We start from the raw sequence: 19,555 nt of genomic DNA on the forward strand, positions 1-19,555 counted from the left end.
TTCCCCATCCCGTTCCATCATTTCCTAATTCCCCTTCCCATTGCTCATTCCCCTTGCCCTGTAATCATAATTCCTTTTGCTTCCTGTTTGGCTTGTTTTCTTCTCATGCATCAGATGCTATGTCATGTCAGCTTATGTTGAACTGGTTCAATGAACCCACGGAAATGACAAAGGACGGCATCCATCCTATACCGTTATGTTCGTTGACAGCATTTGCATCTGCGCCCTGATATGATTATTTGTGAAAGGGTATTGCGTACATGTTCTTCGTCTTCCCGCGTTCGCTTTTCTTGCTGTATGACGACTCCCCCCCATCAGGGCCCGTTTCGGTCCTGCTATTTGTACATTTTCTCTTTTATCTCCTTGCATCTCTCCTCGAGAGCTTCGCTTCATGCTTCATGATGATGTGGGCGCTCATGTAAAGCATTCGGAATTGGCAATTAAGCTTGCATTTGTTATTGAAAGACTTTCCATCGATCTGCATTCCCGAAGCTGTAGACAATAAATGATTTATTCCAGAGTGCTCCGTCTCGGTAGGAGTGACATGACAGTCAATGTTGCTTTATTGCTTTGAGTCCCATGGGGGCCGGTCGCCAACTGGTGGATCGCGGCAATCGGGCTACTTGGCCTCATCGCCTTATCTAACTTTACTCCACTCCCCAAGCTTCTCCCCCAACTTTCTGCCATTGGCGACGTTTGCTTCGCTTGATGTCGCTGTCAAGCCCGCAAATTCGCAATGAATGGCTTTGACACTAAAGGCCTCGATGAGGATGCCTTTGGGGACAAGGGCAGCCTGTCAGGTCTGAAGACCTTTGACGCTTTCCGTGAGTTCATAGCAAGTCCCTTGCCAGGAACCGCCAGGAACCACACATCGCATACTCTTACACTCCGAGTACCACCGATGCATCCAAAAAGGGCATCTTTGCTAACAATGACACTTTGGACCAGCTAAAACCAAAGCCTCCTATACAACACCCACCACCCGCGGTGGCCAATGGACTGTGCTCATCCTCGTCATTTGCACCCTCTTCAGCTTCACTGAGCTCAAAACATGGTGGCGTGGAACAGAGCAGCACCACTTCAGCGTAGAGAAGGGGGTCTCGCACGACCTCCAGCTCAACCTCGACATCGTTGTCCACATGCCCTGCGACACGCTCCGCGTCAACATCCAAGATGCCGCGGGCGACCGCATTCTCGCTGGCGAACTGCTTCAGCGCGAAGAAACCTCCTGGGCCCTGTGGATGCAGAAGCGCAACTACGGCTCGCACGAGTACCAGACGCTCAGCCACGAAGAGGCGGACCGGCTGAGCGCGCAGGAGGAGGACGCGCATGTGCACCACGTCATGGGCGAGGTGCGGCGCAACCCCAGACGCAAGTTCGCGAAGGGCCCGCGCAAGCGCTGGGGCGAGAAGGCGGATGCTTGCCGGATTTATGGGAGCCTGGAGGGGAATAAGGTCCAGGGGGATTTCCATATCACAGCACGCGGGCATGGGTACCGGGAGCTCGGGGAGCATTTGTCGCATGAGTGTGAGTTTCCTGCTTCTTCGCCTGCCTTGGAGGCTTTTCGTCGCTCTGATTTGGTCCGATTGTCTCCTCGGATCTATTGATATTTCTCCTAGCGCGACATTCTGCTAACAACCCATCCCAACAGCATTCAACTTCTCCCACATGATCACCGAACTCTCCTTCGGTCCACACTATCCCAGCCTGCTCAACCCCCTCGACAAGACCATGGCCGAGAGCCCCAACCACTACCACAAATTCCAATACTTCCTCTCAGTCGTGCCAACCCTCTATACAAAAGGTCGTTCCGCCTTCGACGCGTACACTCGCAACCCCTCCGCCAGCACGGCGCGCTACAATCGCAACGCAATCTTCACAAACCAGTACGCGGCTACCAGCCAATCGGGCCCGATCCCCGAGACACCGTACCTTATCCCGGGGATCTTCTTCAAGTACAACATTGAGCCGATGTTGTTGCTGGTCAGCGAGGAGCGGACAGGATTCTTGAACCTGATGATTCGGATGATTAATACCGTATCGGGTGTGCTTGTTACCGGGGGTTGGATATACCAGATTTCGGGGTGGGTGGGTGAGTTTGTGGTGAAGAGGCGTAGGCAAAGCGAGGGTGTGTTGACGGGCAAGCACTATACGGATTGATTGGAGTTTTTGTGTTGTTACAGTTAGTTGTCTGTTTTCATGTTGCTTTTCATGTTGCATTATACTGAGTAAAGGAATTCATTGCATTGACTCTTGTTTTCGGGATTTTGGTTTTTGCGTTTTCCAGGGGCTGCTTCCATCGTACTACCTATGGGCTGCAATGGAAGTATTGCTTCATCATGTCTTATGCTTCGAGCCATGTGAATGGCAATAGACAGACACGCCTCGATATCATGAAGTAAATATGAAATGGCTGTATTGTTGACAAAATCGTGGTATATAAAATATAGATGCGCCTTCACCCCGTCAATCCAGTCCTCATGCTCAAGATAGATCGGAAGATACGTCTGCAGCGTGCAAAGCAAGAACCATACCTCCAAGCCTCAAACCTCAAAGATCTGCCCCAAAGCCAAACCAGGCCCTTCAGCCCCAGCCCGGCTATCAACCAGATCCAAGCGCCAGCCCTGCCAATCCCGGAGCTTGCGCTTGATATCGCGCACCCACTCAACCCGCTTCCGGGCCTCCTCCTCCGCCTGGGCACGCGCAAACTCCGCCTCGTCGAACTCATCTTCCAGGTTCTCTTCGGACAGGAGTTCAAGACTACCACGGGCCGCAGGGGGGTGAGGGTGCGGGGGGTTCGACGAGCCAGCACGCGAGCGGTTGGCGCCGCCCGTGAAAGCGGCGAAGCCGCTAGACAACACATCCGAGAACGACGAGTGCTGCTGCTGCAGGGCCATGCTACGACGGCGGGCGTGGTCAGGGCGGCCGCCGACGAGATCGACGTCATCGAATGCGTTCGCCGCAGAATCACCTACAGAGTCAGCCCCCTCGGCCAGATGCTGCTGGCCAGCCAGTTCTGAGCGCTTCTCCTGCCAGACGCCGCGGCGCAGATCAAAGTTTTCGCCCTCGAGCTCCCGGATACGACGCTCGAGGCGCTGTCGCTCTTCGTCTTCGAGCTCGTCGAGGGCCTCGTCGTCTGCGCCACCGGCATCACGTTTGCGCACACGATCGCGCTCTTCGCGGAGGCGGAGGTTCTCATTCTCGATGCTGGCGAGCTTCTTTCGTAGGACGGCGGTCTCCTTTTCGGATTTCTCGCTCTCGCGAAGCCGGGTCTGATGTCGGGTCTCTGATTCTTTGTGCAGATTGCCCAGGGCCTGGAGTTTCTTGTCCAGGGTTTCGATCTTCTTTTCTCCCTCGCTCTTTTCATTTTTGAGCTCTTCAATCTCGCGCTGCAGTGTCTTGATCAGGGTTTCGGTGGATGTCTTGTCCACACCTTCCTTGACAGCTCTCTCAGAGGCACGGGTCAACGCTTGCTTTGTGTCGTTTAGTTCACGCTGGGCCTTCTCCAGTGCAACCTGGCTCTGTAGTGCTTTGTCTTCTAGGGCAGCAAGCTGGGTCTCGTGCGCGCTATTCGAGGACGTCTGCGATTTAACTTGTGCGCGCAAGTTAGAGATCTCTAGTTCCATCGCCTCGATAGTGGCGGACTTGGATTCTAACTGGCGCACAAGATCAGCTGGCGGCGATTCCGATGGCCCTGGTACAGAAACGCTAGCATTGTTTCGGTGTGACCGGGACTGGAGCTGTGAGTTCTGCCGTTGTAACGAGGCAATTTCCTCTTTCTGCCATATACGTCAGTTCAAAAGACGCTGGCCGTGCAGCTGCAATAAACCATACCAGAGACTCAATGCTCGCCGCCTTCTGCTCAGCCTGCTTCAATTGCTCCCTCAACTCCGCACCATCCACGCTAGCCTCCCGCAAATCCTCCAACTGATCCTCAGTCTTGCGCCAGCGAGCCGTCGCCTCCGACAGCTCTTTCTCCAGGCGTTTGTTGTCCTTCTCTAGGTCCTCGATCTTTGTCGACTGCTTCCGGAACACTTCGTGCACCGACTCTCCGTCCCCGGTCAGGGGCGGTAGAGACTGCGGTGGGGACTTGAGAGTCGCTGGGGGTGGTGCGCTGCCTTGGGATACGGATGTTTTGCGGAACGACGACGAGCGCATCTTTGACTGGATCGACAGGGACGGCTGGCGGACGTGCCCGGCGCGAGGGGTATCCAGACGTGCAGCCTGCGGCGCAGTCTCTGGGTCAGGGGAGGTGGGGGCTGGGGGCATAGGTTCGACGGGTGACTCGATAGGTTCAGACGATTCATTGGGCTTTTCTTGCGATTCTGGTTCTGCCGGTTGTTCCGGGGTCGCGGTGTCCGGGGGTGTATCATCGTCGTGTGGCTTCTCTTCGGCGGGGCCGTCAGCTGGAGGGATGGTCTCCGTGGCAGTTGTGGGATCTTCCGCCGTTTCTGAATTCTGGGAAGCCTCGGCGTCCTTTGGTGTATCTGTAGAAGTCGAAGGCTTCTTGTTGGCCTTCTTCTTTTGCTTCTGGAGCTGGGCCACCTGCACAACACGAGACTTATTAGGGAATGCAAGAGCGCCAGATGTGGGAACGTACCCTTTTCTTTGCGGCTGCCAGCTTCTCAGCCTTGATGCGCTCCTCCTCGTCAGCCATTATGGAGGATTCAGAGGGAGTCAATGGGCGTAGAGTAGTTGTCGAAGTGGAGGAGGGCCGAGAATGGACAGCTTTCCCCATTGGGGCGCACGGGCCACCGCCGATGTATACAGCAGGCATGACATCGACCACCCTGAGGAGGGCTAGCACACTACATATTTAACTCAAGTGGTCTTCGTTTCTTTCGTTCTATTGACTGGACTGGGCACTCTCCCTACACGGCCGTTAGCCGGAGAAACAGTGTATTCTGCTGTTGTCAAGAGCGCAGCGACACCAGAGACCACAAGGAAAGAAAGAGAAAAAGGACAAGTGAGATAAAGTCACAAAAGTCGGATAAACCAGATATATCATTAAAAAGTATTGACAGAAGCAGAACGGAGAGATCTCGATATCAGAATCAGGAGGTGGTTCATGTCAGTCTTGTTCATCCACCCCAACGTAACGCCCCTTGGGGCAGAAATGAAATAATGCAGGTTGAATTGCTCCACAAGCCCATCAAATACCATAACCGAACGCCCCTAGCTAAAAACAGGAATAACGATAAGAAAGTCAAAATCACCGATCAACGGTACCCTCAAATTAAACACAATCGAGAAAGCAAAAACCTGGAAGAGTCGCGCGGCTCAAATCTCCATAGTATCCACAAGCTCCTCACTCATCGCCCGGACCATACCTTTACTACCTCTGCGCGAGCGGGATTCCTCGTCGCTGAGCATGTACTGGTCGTCATCATCCACACTCTCGGCATGATGCAGCGAGGTCTCCGCCCGACTCCCGAGCCAGTACCGGGCTCGCTTGCTTGAGCTCAAGTCGGGCGTCAAATAGCCGTCGTCGAAGGTCCGCTTGCCTGTCGATGTGGAGAGGTTATCGTTATCGTCGGGCGGTGTGTGGCTGAGAATGGGGATTGCGCGCAGATAGAGATAACAGACACGTTTTCGCAGCGGGTTGAAGAAGAAGTAGTGGAGGCTCCAGATCGCTCCGTCATCGGCGTCGGACGGGTCCTCCTCCGGGGAGTACGAGTAGATCGCGCACTCCTTCAGCGACATGTGCTCATCCATGATCCGCCACATTCGGGGGCCCCAGGCAGGAGCACCGGTATTGTACGATCCGGAGAGAGTGGCAGGTGATGACGGGGAGAGATCAATTGATTCGCGAGGACGCAGGTTGAACAGTGTCGAGTTGACCGTATTCATCACGCGCTTCATATGCCGCTCACGGTGGAAATCAGTGGGTCGCAGGACATGTGAGAAGTCGTAGTCTGGATGGCTGGCATTGAGCGTTGCGATGAGATAAGCAAAGGTACGCCGACTGGAATGCTCGCTCAGGGGGCCAAATGGACTTGATCTCGACAGGTTCAGAGTCTCGGCCGCATCGTGAGCGTTGGGTGGGAGAGAGGGACGCAGAGAAGCGGAGGATCGATTCGTATTGGGCTTCCAGCGACTGTTCGATGTGGTTGTAGAGTTTCCGGTCGGATCGGGCGGCCTTGGTTGTGTACAGATCGCATCCACCTACGATATGACAATCGGCCGAATCGAAGTTCAACGAGCTCGTGACATCCTCAAACTCTGGAAGAGGCAGGAACTAAACAGCGAGAAGAGATAGGAGATAAGTACCGCGATCGGAGCGACTGAATCTGGGGCTGATCGCCATAGCGACCAAGGGGGGGGACAGGGACCAACCTTCATTCTAGCGGAGGCGCCGTGACGGGTCGAGAATCAGACTATTGGAATCACAGTGAGACTCAGAGCGCTCTGCAGGTCGAGTGATCGAGAGAGAAGACGGTCGCTGGGTTGAGGTTGAAGCGGTGGATGATGGACGCGAGGTGTTCGCGCCGGAGACGGAGGTGATGTCGCCGATCGGCGATAACCGCAAGCAGGACAGATAAGGGGAAACGAGTCCCAGCTACACCGTGCAAACCAGGGGAGACCAGGGGATGGCTTTATATCAGAGACAAAAAAGCAGTAAGATGGTGCGACAAGAAAGAACGAGAGGAAATTGACATCCGATCGACCAGATGGGGGAGGGGGGGAGGAGCCGGGGGGTGCGACTGAGGGTCACGTGCGGGGCCCCGGCCAGTGAGAGCCCGCACTGACCTCACGGGCGGGCCAGCATTCTGGTTACCCAGTCGTCTTGTTGGCAGTCTTTCCGCCTGGGGAGTGGACTGGACTGGGTGGATTGCGTGGTGTGACTGGCAGACCAGGCGTGGGCAGGTTCCATGGGTCCAGCTTCCGCTCACGGCCCTCACAGCCCAACCCGGTCCAAGTTGCGCGACACATCGTCTGAGTCCTGAAGGGCAGTGGTATTGATTAGTATGGAAGGTAGAGAGAAACACGCTACGCCTGCAAACACAAACAAAATAAAAAGAAAGCAAAAAGCGAAGATTCCCAAGTCCCGGTCGCTACATGATCTTGGTGACCACATCTTCCTCAACCTGGGGCAGAGAGCATTAGCCCGATTGCGCCTGGGAGAGAAAGGAGAGAAAAGAAAGGGGAGAGAGAGAAGGTATGGATAGACAGGGAAAGAGGATCCCACCTGCCAGGGACACGCGGTTGCACGTATGGCAAGGGATTCTCTCAGGAGAGACAGGGCAGCGGGGAGAAACCATGGTCGGACTCACCTCCATGTCTTCCAGGCTATCCTGCTGGCTGATGCAACGGAGCACGTTCTTCTTGCTGCTTTCCTGCATCTCACCCGCTAATAATAGCTCGTCCAATATGAAATATGCCTTCTGGAAATTGAAGATGATATCCAGCTCACACACGTTGCCGTAGTACTTGTCCATCTGCTCGACGTAGCGGTGGACGACCTCGAGCGTGATCAATTCATTGTCCGTCGAGGCGCAGCCGGCGATGAAGAAGAGGGAGGCATAGCGGCGATAGACAACCTTGGAGTCTGTAGTCACACCGTCGTCAGTAGGGTTGCGGCGGTGTCGGGGTTGCGGAGAAGAAGCCACCTTTGTATTCGAGGAAATTGCACATCCGCGTCCGGCGGGATAGCACTAGCTGGGTCACATCCTTGATGATCTTGGCCTTCTCCTTGGGAGAGAGAGTGGTGAACCACTTGGCGAGTCGCTGCGAGAAGGAAAATTGTGTCAGTCGGGGGGAAACTCAAGCACGCCGGCGAAACGGGGTGGGTGACGAGGGCGACGCACCACTTTGCCCTGCCGGGACAAGAGGATTAGGTAGCTGGAGGTGTTAGCGGACCTAGGTCATCTCCAGCATCAGTTCGCCGTCTCACCTGATGGGCATTGTGATGGGGTGTGGGAGGAGAAGGGGTTGGAGAAACGGGGGGTTGGTGCTGTCAAGGCCGTGCCGGACCCGAGCTCTGGAGAAATTCTTTAGGTGGAGCAGAGGAGAGGTGCCCCGCTACAGAGCCCTAGCTTCACACAACCTTACCAACTGGAAACCGGTTCGAAAGGTGCCGAGTATGTAAAGGAACTGAAGAAGGGGCCTGGAGATTCAATGGATTAGGAGGGTGTCTCTGTTCCCTGCACACGGATGGAGCCAAGGCTGCCACACCATGGCTCGTCCAAAGCCAGCAATTGTGAGTCACGCGAGATGCTTTCCCATCCCGGTTGATGTCTTGTATGGAAATTGAATCAGAAATGGCACATGAGAACAAGAACGAGAATGGTTTAATTCTGATTTATGTACGAACATGTTAACTCCTGAGGTCGGCGAGCATCTCCTTGGTACGTCAGGCTAACTATGTATATGACTGACCGAGAGTCATGCAGCTTGTGTTGGAACATCGAACTGGCGCTCCACAAATACAAATCTACAAAGGTCGAAGGAAAGATGAGTTTGAACGCCTTGACATTGCCCGTACATTCGGTACCAAAACTCCAAATTTGACCAATATTATTATGACATTATAGTAGCACCCAGAAATTATCGGAAGTTGCGCCCTGTCGCACATAATGAAGAAAATAAGTAGCCGTTTTCCCACTTTCCGTTTCAATTCATCCAGACAGGAGATGAAAACAGGAGGAAATGACCGCATGGTTCTCATCCGACCGGATCGTCAAGTCATACAATCGTTCAACAGCCCATTACCGTCAACGTCGTTGCAAATCACAAGGCCCCCCAGCACCAATGGTTCATGGCCAGCGGTGATAGTATCGCACCATTGCAGAAGCAAGAGAGCCCATGAGCCCTTGAGACCATAAAGATCGACGAAGCCCGGGGAAAAGTTCCATAGGCCGCGTATTCAAGGCTCATCCCAAGCAGCTCCTAAGGGCCAGTCCCCAAACAGGCCAGGTCTTGTTCGAGCAGCTTAGACCTGGGCCATGTTGGGGCGTCGACGGCCGCTACCGGTGCGGCCACGCACGCTGACAGTAGCCGACCGGGCCATGAAGATGGAGATGATGACAGATGCCATATAAGCCGCCCAGCCGAACCACAGGAAGGCCACAGACGCTTGAGCCTCACGGCAACGCTTCTCCATGTTGTGGGCGCCGTTGGTGATCTCGTTGCTCCGCAGATAGCCCTGGGTTCATTAGCACACATTCTGCACCAGTAGGTGAAAATCTAGACTGGCGACCAACATACCCGGTTGTTGCAAGAGTGGCACGTCAGCTTCGCGGCGAGGGCGATGGCCGCGCAGAAGAAGAACACGCAGTTGAGCGCGTCGACCACGATCATGATCATCGGGTGCAGGGCCCAGTCCGAGTTGAACGAGGCCGGAACCAGATAGAATAGTGTGAACATAGAGAACGCCGCGACAAACATCGAGTAGTTGACCGTGGCCGGGTTGCCCGCGAATGCACTGGCAATCATGTTACCAATGAGGGCCATAATGAGGAGAGTCCATACGAACTGCACGCCAAAGCTTAAGAGTTAGTAAAGGCAGAGTCGCGCAACAGCTTCTCCAGGCTTCAATGTGACACGTACCTCCCACGCACGGAGGCCCAACTGAAAACCACGCAGACCCATTGTGAGTTTCGAGATGGAGCTTGCCTAGACAGCGGGGAAGTGTTGTAGATCGCAGTTTGCAGAGTTAGAGAATGCGAGAGAAGGGTCGAATACGAAGCTTGCGCTGGGGTAAGTGTCGGACAGCCGGTTTAGATATTTTGCAGGTTGTCAGGAGAGAGTGTGACAGGGATGTTGCAGATTGCAGACACCTTTAGGTACTCTAGGCCCTTGGTGCGGTTATAAAAGTCGCGGATCACCCGGAGGAGGATGATGACGATATAGAAAGGCTCAGGGAGACCTTCGGCTACGTCATGCATCGACGCGCCCGGGAGCGGCGGCACTGGACCAAGCAACCGGGCTAGGGGGTGTGATCCAGTTTGAGACGGTACGACTGGAAAACTCTGCGGCTCCTCCTTGGTCAATGACAAAATGAATCGCTGGCTAGGAGCACTGGTGTCGACGAGGTGATGAGCTTACCCAAGGACCAGTGGCGTTCCCCACACGGATTGGGCGGGTACATACAGCTCCTCGTCCCGCACTCCCGTAATCAAGTATAGTCGGGGACACTTTTAGGAGGGGCTGCACCTAGCTTTTCCGGTGCGGGCATCGGAAGGAAACCCCGTAACTAATTTAATGGAGTAGGGGGGTTCGAATAAAACACAAGCGGTAGGAGGAAACGAATTTTGAATTTTGTATCATGTCCCATCCAGGGACAATAGGTTATATTTAAAATATATTTTTGAGAAAAAATAAGAGTATAAGTAATTTAACCCTCGACTTTGGCGTTATTAGCACCACACTCCAACCAACTGAGTTATGGAATCCGCTTATTGGGCCACAGGGCCGATTTGTGGATCATGACTGCAAAGATCATTTCCATCGCTTCATTCCAGCCTTTCTTCATAATTCTTACCTCATTATCTGCTAAATTCGAAAGAAGAGGCTATTTCCAACTCCTGGGACTCCCTTCATAGTCTAAGCATCTCTATCTACTGGAACCACTTTTATTCATTCCTGAACTTCCTCCTCGTTACCCTCTCGTGAAAGAAAGGATCCAGTGTTTCCGTGGTGAGCCCTTTCGTTTCAGGTAACCGGTAGAATGTCCAAATCAGAAGAAGAATGGTAATCCAGCTCCTGGAAATGCAGCCTTTCCTCTGAGATTACCTTTAGTTGCATGAGGCATGTACGGCGCCACAACTGCATTGACGATAGAAGCGATATTATATGATCCGCGCCCAAGCGCAGTTGTTTTTGTCCGAAGGAAGCTCTGTTTCTAGAGCAGCGTATTCTTCCTTTTCATAGGAGGGGTTTGTAGACGATCTTCTTTTTTCTGTGGAGTTCTTCATGCCGAAAGGACCGGGGTCAATTTACAAAAGAACAATAATTCAGAAAATGATCAGGAAGATGTTCTACATACAGAACGAACACTATTTCTACAAGTCTCTCCTTCTCGTAACATCCCACGGCAAGGGCAATCCCACATCTCGATAGATGCCTAGAGACACAACATAGCCAGCTTAGACTGGGGTAGAATGTGGGGAGCATGCGTTCTCCGCGAGCAGAGTATGCTCCGGGCTAGCTATTCTCCAACACTGGGACCGGTAGTCAGTGGGCGCCGGAAAGGAAGCTGATAGGAGGGCCTGGGGTTTAGGGCTGACGCTGGGAAAATGGCGTGGTTTTGGCTTAAGAAGTCTACCACAAATGGATGAGCGCCTTCATGATGCAATCAATAGATGAATATTCGCTATTTGCGTGTGCGGAAATGTGTATCGCTGTTAAATATGCAAGAAAATAAATGCCTAGATCAATGCGTAATGCCCGGATATGCTAGTAAACTAGGGAATGGGATAAGCTCAAGAGTCCGGAATGGACTATGCAACTACTTCGCTGTGAAAGCACTCTGCACAGATGCATACCTATGATTCTATATTAGCAAGCGTGGCGCATAAATTGTATAGAAGAGGTAGACATACCCCTGTGGGCACTGACGTCCCAGCGCGACGCTGCCACTCCGCATGTAGCAGATCTTCGCTTTCTGACAAGCCTCCGTGTCGCATTTTGGGCTCCTAACACTCATTCTGCCCTGCAAATAGGTCTGCAGAGTCACAAGGCTTATGTCCTTCTCCATAGCCTCGGTAACACGGTGCCAGAAAGTCGCGTTTAGGGGAGCATCCTTGTCCCACTCTGCGGCTGGGCCATACGTGTCGCGAGTGGAGTATTCGAAGCGGAACGTCGGTCCAGTTTCACGGAGATTAGCGTACTCGGAGACATTACTGAAGAAGGTGTATGCTTCGTAGACGTTAAAGTCTCCCGTGTCGACCTCGTATAGTCGGAATCCACTGTTCATGTTGGTCAGTGGTGTAACACTGGGTCCGATCCAGCCAGTAGTAAGAGCCGTGCTTGCGTTCTGGATTGTGCCATTATTGGCATAGTATACCATAAATTGATCCTCGTGGTTGTGGCCAAAAAAGATGTTGGCGATCACATGGGGTGAATACCGGTCCACAATTTGGTAGAAGAGATTTGTTGGATCAGGGATTGGGTTGCTACCGTCCCAGCCACTAGGGACATGGCCAACAATCCAGACGCGTTCGTTCGTATCCTCAGCCTTTTGGAGCTCCTCCACCATCCAGGAGAAGATACCTGAATTGTCGGGGTTGGTAGTGTTGATCATATTGAAGAGATTTGATTTGTACCAAAAGTCTTGATAGCAATTAGCTCCTAACCCCTCCAGATCAATAAAATGAAAACATACCAGTGTTGAACGAAATAATTCGCAATCCATAATGCAATTTGACCGAATATCCTCCATAATGCGCCCTCGCTTCCTCAGCTGTTTTGTTGCTGATCCACCCCTCATGTTGCCACAGATCAGCTAGATGCCTAAAGTTCCAAGACGACTGCTCCCCAAGACGTCCTGGAAGGGTATGCGGGGAATCCATGTTCTCGGGGCTGGAGTCATGATTGCCCAGAGCCACGAAAACAGGCCCCGAGAGGTATTCCTTGAACATGTGGAACATGCTTGACTCAGTGTACTCAATATATTCCCGGGACATCTGAGATTCGTGGTCATGAGAGACCAAGTCACCGGTGTAGAGAGTCCACCCCAGAGACTCATTATCACAGCCCTTGCCAGTGCCCGTCAAAGGCCCCACAGCCTGCAGCGCAGCTAGTCCGAGGTCGTACGGGGTATCGCACCTGAAGGCTCCATACGCTGAAGCTGGAGACACAACATGATCCTCGGAGCCAGCATGATGCTGGTCACTGCGGCAGCACATACCAGCTGAGCAGTCGGCTTCCGAGTTGACCGCGTATCGAGCATCGAGATGGAAGTCCGACATGTGGAGCACCTTGACGCGCTTCCCGCTGGCCTTTGGGACTTGCACATGCGCTGGCTTGGGCTTAGGGAAGAACTGGGATGCATCCAAAGGACGTGTCTTAGGCTGGTCGCAGAAATCGCTGTTGAGACGATTGCAGATATACTGTCCGTCCAGACCCTCCACATCAGCATAGGCTAGGATCTGCGTCCAGATAGCACCGAGGGACTGTGGCGCAAAATCCTCCTCGCAGGCTTCATCTGAGTGAAAACCGAAGGCCTTGCACATGCTGATCAAAGCATCCGGCACCAGGAGCGGGGCGTAAAGGGCCGCAGGCTTGGCCTCCGCCAACGCCCTCTTGCACTTTGAGCAGCGTGTTTCCGAGCTCGAGGACTTGATGATATCTGATACGTTGGACTTGACGCTCTCAATCAAGGCGTATTTCTGGTGCGAATTCAGGTTTCCTTTCGGTACAGGGTAGAGCACCTCATCTGAGCTCTCGGGAATAATGTCCGGATTGGTCAGGTTATAGGGGAACGTGATGTCCAGCACAGGATCGTAGATGATCGGCTGAGGCTCCCTGGTTGGCAGAGCTGGTGACACATAGTAGGATCTGTGGATCAGGTTAGCTTAATTTACGATCAGTATCCAAAGAGGCATCCTTACGCAAATGCTGAGGTTGGAAATCCGGGAGCCGCGACGTATGAGGACAAGCCTGGAAGCGAGTACACTGTGGCATTCTCAACCAGTCCTCCTAGGGCCGCTTGCATGATGAGCTGAGAGACTAGGAGCCAAAGCGTACGTTGATGAAGAAGGGGCCGCCGCCATCTCGGCGGGTCACGGGAGTGCTGCGGTGGATAAGCGTTGTTGATCGGTCCGAAATGGGAAGGTGCACGTGGGGAGGAAGGCGCTAGAGAAGGAAAGCGCGACGATGTGAGTTGACTTGAGGTGAGAGATACTGAAGGAGAATTCGTCTCGTAGGCATTGAGAAAACATAATGGAGAATTTCTATCTACCGTGTATACAGCATTCGAGAGATCGCAACGGGCAGAGGTGCGCGAACCCATCCTCACACTTCACGATATCGCCTGGCCAGATAAAAGGCGCGGAATGTTTTGCTTTGATCAAAAGAAAATACCTACCAATTCTTCTAGCAAGTGACAGTAACAGCTCCATTGATCGTGACTAGATAATTAATGAAGATCTCCCATATAGTTTTGATGATCCAATCCCACTCCACGCCCCTAGGACGGCATGTCCGGTAACGGAATAATCATGACCCGATCCGAAACCCCACACGTGATCCACTCGAGAAACCAAAAATTTTTTGCCGTCCCCAATTCAACTTGGTTTTACTTTAATCATCCGACGTCTGCAGTTTTACTGAATCGCATCTGTGCCCGTGCACGGTCAAACTAATGCAATTGACCAGTGGCGATGAAAATTCAGCAAGGCAGCCAGTCTTGGTATCACAATCAGTCTTTTGGCTGTTAGGACTGTAGACCCAACGTGGAATCACAAATCGCACTTCGGACTAAATATTAACCAAGGGACCTATAACTCAGTTGGTAGAGTGTCGTGCTTATGTAATCATCCCCGAAAGGGAGATTATATGCCTCGCGAGAGTCGACGGTTCGAGCCCGCCTAGGTCCACTTGTTTTTTGGTCGTCCTACATCCGTCGTGAGCCGAAGAAAGAGAACTAGATTATTCATTACCTTTTGACTGAGTCTCTCTGTCTCTCTCTCCTTTTTTTCCCGGTAATTTACTGCGATGAATGGACGGTCGATGGCCGGCTGGGAGATGATCTTGTAACTTTAGTTAATCATTGTCAAGTACAAATTCGAACTTGTGTCCCCATCAAGTCCCATGTACCCTTCTCTGTCTCTGGAAGCGCAGCTTGAACTTTCTGATGCTATCAATGAACGATTCTATGACTATGATGAACAATTCTTAATAAAGTAAGTGATAAACATATTTCCATTAGTTGTTGTCGACCGACATTGCGAGTCATGACGTAATACAGGACCTGCCAGGATGTGTATGTCCGTGAACAGGAAATGGATATGGCCAAGGTAAATCAATGATGGACAAGGTGCGAACGGAAGTGAGCTATGGTTACAGCCATGGCTGCGTAAAACTATCCAGATGGACGGAGAAGGGGTGGAGAAGACGCCAGATAGAATAAAACTGGTTTTAAAACCACATATTGAATACTTGATTGTTCCAATTCTATACTGCAATTCTAACATACCGAGAATCCAAGAGAGCCTCTGCCTTCGTTTATAAATCACACTCGATCTGAGCCTCCAAAGTCCAGACCGACCAATTTGAGTACCGTCCCTTCGAGGCCCCCAAAATGCCCGTCCGGCCATCTTTACAGAATTCAACCTTCGACTCAGACCTCCGCGACCGCCACCTAATATACGATTACAATGCCCAAGATAGCGCCGGTCGGTCGGAGAAATGGCGATACGAGATGTGGTTCCAAAACGAGGACCGCATCAACTACGCCATCCACGGCGGGCCGATGGCAGGGCGCATCAACTTCCAAGCCGCGGATTACCAGTGCATCCGGCCCGGCGAGCTGTGGCAATGCAACTGGCTCGAGGAGACGGGGACGATATGCTCGCTCGTCTTCGACATTCCCCGACAGAAGATCACCACCATGCTAGGGTTCTCCAAGGGCCATTGGGAGAGGGCAGAGGAGGCGCATGGGAACAAGAGGAATTCCGCGGATTTAGAGAGATGGAGGGGTCTGGCAAAGATCGGAAATCAGACGGACAGGGTGCTTTTGAGTGAGCAGGCGGATATTGTGGAGGATTTTCGCGGACCAGGGAATTTGAAGGCTGTTGATAATAGTTGGCCGACTTTATGAGGTGGTGAGGTGTCGACGGCTACACTCGGAGTTGGAGTGGCCGCCGGGGGCAGCCAGCGTGAGGCTTCTGGAGTTGTCATGGCCTCTATATGTAATACTCAAAGGGCTTGTTGGTCTGGAGACCATGGATTAGTCGGAACATGCTGAACTGTCGATGGGATCCCTCCACGCATGATGTAGATACGTGCGGTATGCCGATCTGATTCGTCGACGAGAATCCGATCCAGTCATGCTCGGGCTGTCGCGAGGCGAGAGCGTTGCTGCTTCGATAGCGTTTCAAATGGCCGAGTAGTTCCAGAGAGAGTGCAATGGCACCGGCAGCCAATGCGCGACCAAAAATTTCGCATGGGTGAAATCAGCAGTGAACCCATTGGTGGTTAGTCGAGGCATAGGTGGAAGAAAAGTATAGATAAATAGGGACCATCCGTCCACAGAGAGTTCTTAATCATGGTCGTTTGAGGGTCCCATCGGAGGGCCCTGGGGAGCCTGAAGACAAGCGAGCTCTATTTGGATTTCATCAGGGCTTAGCGGCGGCGGACTGTTGTATGTAGGTGATCGAGCAATGATTCCGACAGCGACTTGGGACGCTTGGTTATGCGAGGTCATGTCGTCGATGTACCAAACCTGCCACGGGCGTTGACTCGAGCCTGAAGGCATGACACTGACATTTTCACCAGGTGTTATCTCTTTGGCAAAGTCTTCACATGATGTTAGTTGTTGGACGCGACCGGTGTCAATGTTCGCGAGAAGAGGAACATACCCTGCACGGGAATGGAGGCAACGTCAAAGATGGGGGCTCCGCAATTAGGAAGATGAGGGGGGTAATTCATCATCTGCTCTAAAGCCGCCTCAAGGGGCTTCGAGTAATACTTGCCCGACATAGACAGGCGGAAAATCGTGTGCTGTAGAGCTCCCTTGATATCATGCGAGCAAGGATTCCCCCAGATTCCATCACAGCCATTCGTAGTTCCCGATGGCGTGCCAGTCAGGTTGCCTACACGCATCGCGATCTCAGAAGTCCGATTTGACGTCACCGCGTTCTTATTGATCTTCCGATCCTGATATCGCAGCCAGTAACTGGCCTTGGTCATCGGGCCTTGACCCTTGCCGGATGGATTCGAATCAAAGCCGTAGTAGAAGATGACGGGGTCTGGGAACAGCGGCGAGAAGTCGATCGGCACGGCGGTTTGAGCGAGCGGATCGATGCACCCGCTATACCAGAATGAGCACATCTGGGCCGAACTACATCGTAGTAGGGCGAGTATGATCATTAGGACTAGGGGCCGAGTGACGGGGCCGAAGCCTAGGATGGAGGCCATCGCGTTCGATATCTGCGATCCGATGGGATGATAACAGTGGTTGTTTGGTTGGTGGTGTCAGGGTCAGGATCCACACGAGCGACCGCGAAGGGCCCTCACAGGTACCAGGATGAGCGAGAACGATGAGCCAAGGCAGCGTCTTTCATGCTCGACTCATCGTCTGTCGCGAGAATGGTTTGCGTTGACGGGGAGCGCCGTCCGGGGACGTTTTCACAGGGCAACGGGAGGAATTCGCATCGACGGGCGGGCGTAGGGAGGGAATAATATATTGTCTGAGCAGAAACCAAACTTGATTCGCACAAGCCAAGGACTAGTTCGCACAGGGACCCTGCAACTCCAACAGTGGAAGCCCGGGAAACGGTCCCCGCAGCACTAGAGGACACGGCGCTGTTTTTGGGGCCCTTTGGGTCCCTGTGGCTATCTCCGACGGACTCCTCTTTTTGCAGGGTCGATCCAATGGACGGCGGCGGAGGGTGGAGTCTGTGCTCAGGAAAGGCAACACCCAGCAGAAAAATAAGGAATAGAGTCTTGGATTGTGGATGCCGAGAAAATCACCAGCAGTAGACGAGCCGGTCCCAGCAAGAACGGGAATGGAGCAGTCGGGGAGAATGAACCACGGAAGGCGACTGGGCTTCGCTTGGGGAGGTTTTCGATAGGCGACAGTGGGCAGTGGACAGTCGACAATGTCAAGGGGTCGCAGCGGGCGGCAGTGCCAGCAACCGCCCTGGTCGGATGCCGATAAAAAGGAAAATTGTTATTCTCCGGTGCATTCCCGGGCAGTTCCAGCAATTGAGAGGGAGATGCCGGTGAAACAGGGGAGGAGGGCGTGCCGACGGGCGTGGGCAGCTACCTCGGGGATACCTGCAGCGCTGGCCATCGGCGTAGGGACCCAGGAGGTCACCAAAAGGTTTCAGCGCATTGTTCGCTAGTGTCTCTGGAATCTTTCTCCTCCGTCTTGACTCTTGGCGAAGAGCGAAGGAGACTAGGGACCGGGTGGAGCCGAATTGAGACCAAATTGGGGCCAGCTGAAGCCAATCAAGGCCAGTTGGAAGGTCCACTGGCCACTGCTGGGCGAATCACGAGACATCACAGGCCGCCCTCGGCCAGTCCCCGCATTATTGCCGACCCAAGAGGGCAAATCGAGGCGGCGATCTCTCAGGTTGCAGTCAGGGTCCAGTCACTGAGACTTGCCTATCTCACCCAGACGACAACCAACCAATACTCTGCATACCTCAGCCATTGACGGTCTGCGAAAGGAGCCCTTTTAGTGTGTTCCGAAGAATCTCGAATCCTCATCCCTACTGATGCATTCTGGTCTATACACTGCAGCAGCAACTCGAGCAGCCCTCTGGACAGCCAGTGCCTCAGGGCCACCCGTTCGCGCATATGGGCTCCTTCTAGCGATAGTAATTTTGCGAGGCCGGTCACTGTGTCGAGGTACGGAGTACTTTTCAGTCAGAAAGAGAGAGGCCGGTCACGAGCGACACGGTTAAGTCGAAGCAGTGCTCCGTACTGTGAGAGCATGGGATGGACACAATCTGACATGCTCGTGGCTGTAAAAAATTTCAGTGCCTGCGCTAAGGCCAACAAACCCCGATACACTTTTCCACCGAAGACCGACTTTTTGCGAACCCTTGTTTTTCAGCTAATTAGCGCTCCTGGAACGGGCCGTTGTGTCGGAAGTATCCCAGTTCCCTTGGCGTCTACCGTGTAGGGTGTCGCCGTCTGGTGGCTCTGCGCAGGTGCATCGCCAGTCGCCTACGGTGCATTTCTGTCCCTGCAAGTCTGCAAGAGGCTGCCAATAGATCCGACTGAACGGAGTGCAGCGACCCTACATGTACAGATATGCGATATACATACTCCGCATGCGCATCGGTCCATTTCATCCTTTCGCAAGGCAGAGCCTAACATATGTGGTATCAGATCTGAAACGATGATCAGCCAAATGGACGGCTTAGATTCCTGTCAATCATCCAGCCTCTCGGCTTTACGTGGGCCTAACTGGACCCCTCTGACGTAAGAGCCGGCCAAGTCGAATCGGAGCATTCCGACAGGAGCATCGCGAATGCTGTTCTGCGTCATCGGTTAGGCTAGGGATGTCAGACGGAGCCTTCTCATTGGGTGTTGGAAGCACATCGGTTTCGCACGCCCGCAACCCTACGGGACGGTGCACTGGCAGGAACGCCACCAACTGGAGCTATCAGTGTCGGTCGGCAATTAGAAGCTCCTGGCAGGTGGATTATGAGCCTTCCCAGGCGGACTGTGCGATACCCTGTGGACGTGGATAGGTAGGCGTTCACTGATCTGAACTGCGATCTTTCGGGTGCCAAGAAAACAGTGGGAAATTGGGTTGAGAACGGGCAGAGCAAAATTCAGGTCGAGGAACTACTCCACTACTTCCAACCAGTTCCTGGGTAAAAATGATCTCCCTAGACGGGATGAACGGTAACAAATTGGTAAACCAGCGGTCAGA

At 53.1% G+C, this 19,555-nt stretch overlaps 8 protein-coding genes across 8 annotated transcripts; 2 read left to right on the plus strand and 6 right to left on the minus strand.

Moving 5' to 3' along the window:
- Positions 1 to 736: 736 nt before the first annotated feature.
- N7482_003409 (endoplasmic reticulum-Golgi intermediate compartment family protein) lies at positions 737 to 2,160 on the plus strand (the record flags this gene model as incomplete). The annotated part of the gene is made up of 3 exons (XM_056685534.1): positions 737 to 824; positions 949 to 1,527; positions 1,652 to 2,160. 3 exons carry the CDS (start codon positions 737 to 739, stop codon positions 2,158 to 2,160), a joined length of 1,176 nt encoding a protein of 391 aa, XP_056544276.1.
- A 383-nt stretch (positions 2,161 to 2,543) lies between these two features.
- On the minus strand, positions 2,544 to 4,657 carry N7482_003410 (uncharacterized protein; the record flags this gene model as incomplete). The annotated part of the gene is made up of 3 exons (XM_056685535.1): positions 2,544 to 3,779; positions 3,835 to 4,545; positions 4,601 to 4,657. The coding sequence occupies 3 exons, from the start codon at positions 4,655 to 4,657 to the stop codon at positions 2,544 to 2,546; spliced, it is 2,004 nt and encodes a 667-aa protein (XP_056544277.1).
- Positions 4,658 to 5,280: 623 nt separating this feature from the next.
- N7482_003411 (RNA polymerase III-inhibiting protein MAF1) lies at positions 5,281 to 6,307 on the minus strand (the record flags this gene model as incomplete). The annotated part of the gene is made up of 3 exons (XM_056685536.1): positions 5,281 to 6,097; positions 6,153 to 6,222; positions 6,271 to 6,307. 3 exons carry the CDS (start codon positions 6,305 to 6,307, stop codon positions 5,281 to 5,283), a joined length of 924 nt encoding a protein of 307 aa, XP_056544278.1.
- A 748-nt stretch (positions 6,308 to 7,055) lies between these two features.
- N7482_003412 (AP-1 complex subunit sigma) lies at positions 7,056 to 7,905 on the minus strand (the record flags this gene model as incomplete). The annotated part of the gene is made up of 5 exons (XM_056685537.1): positions 7,056 to 7,088; positions 7,275 to 7,549; positions 7,611 to 7,728; positions 7,809 to 7,842; positions 7,895 to 7,905. The coding sequence occupies 5 exons, from the start codon at positions 7,903 to 7,905 to the stop codon at positions 7,056 to 7,058; spliced, it is 471 nt and encodes a 156-aa protein (XP_056544279.1).
- A 1,027-nt stretch (positions 7,906 to 8,932) lies between these two features.
- N7482_003413 (MARVEL domain-containing protein) lies at positions 8,933 to 9,591 on the minus strand (the record flags this gene model as incomplete). Its single annotated transcript, XM_056685538.1, has 3 exons — positions 8,933 to 9,145; positions 9,208 to 9,474; positions 9,550 to 9,591. The coding sequence occupies 3 exons, from the start codon at positions 9,589 to 9,591 to the stop codon at positions 8,933 to 8,935; spliced, it is 522 nt and encodes a 173-aa protein (XP_056544280.1).
- A 1,858-nt stretch (positions 9,592 to 11,449) lies between these two features.
- Positions 11,450 to 13,657, minus strand: N7482_003414 (PPN1 endopolyphosphatase family protein; the record flags this gene model as incomplete). The annotated part of the gene is made up of 4 exons (XM_056685539.1): positions 11,450 to 11,486; positions 11,544 to 12,273; positions 12,326 to 13,500; positions 13,554 to 13,657. The coding sequence occupies 4 exons, from the start codon at positions 13,655 to 13,657 to the stop codon at positions 11,450 to 11,452; spliced, it is 2,046 nt and encodes a 681-aa protein (XP_056544281.1).
- A 1,587-nt stretch (positions 13,658 to 15,244) lies between these two features.
- N7482_003415 (uncharacterized protein) lies at positions 15,245 to 15,763 on the plus strand (the record flags this gene model as incomplete). Its single annotated transcript, XM_056685540.1, has 1 exon — positions 15,245 to 15,763. One exon carries the CDS (start codon positions 15,245 to 15,247, stop codon positions 15,761 to 15,763), a length of 519 nt encoding a protein of 172 aa, XP_056544282.1.
- A 441-nt stretch (positions 15,764 to 16,204) lies between these two features.
- Positions 16,205 to 17,082, minus strand: N7482_003416 (uncharacterized protein; the record flags this gene model as incomplete). Its single annotated transcript, XM_056685541.1, has 2 exons — positions 16,205 to 16,461; positions 16,524 to 17,082. The coding sequence occupies 2 exons, from the start codon at positions 17,080 to 17,082 to the stop codon at positions 16,205 to 16,207; spliced, it is 816 nt and encodes a 271-aa protein (XP_056544283.1).
- Positions 17,083 to 19,555: the final 2,473 nt, after the last annotated feature.

This window comes from Penicillium canariense, assembly GCF_028826845.1.
Source record: "Penicillium canariense strain IBT 26290 chromosome Unknown utg000002l_segment0_segment0, whole genome shotgun sequence".
In the NCBI taxonomy this organism is placed as follows: domain Eukaryota; kingdom Fungi; phylum Ascomycota; class Eurotiomycetes; order Eurotiales; family Aspergillaceae; genus Penicillium; species Penicillium canariense.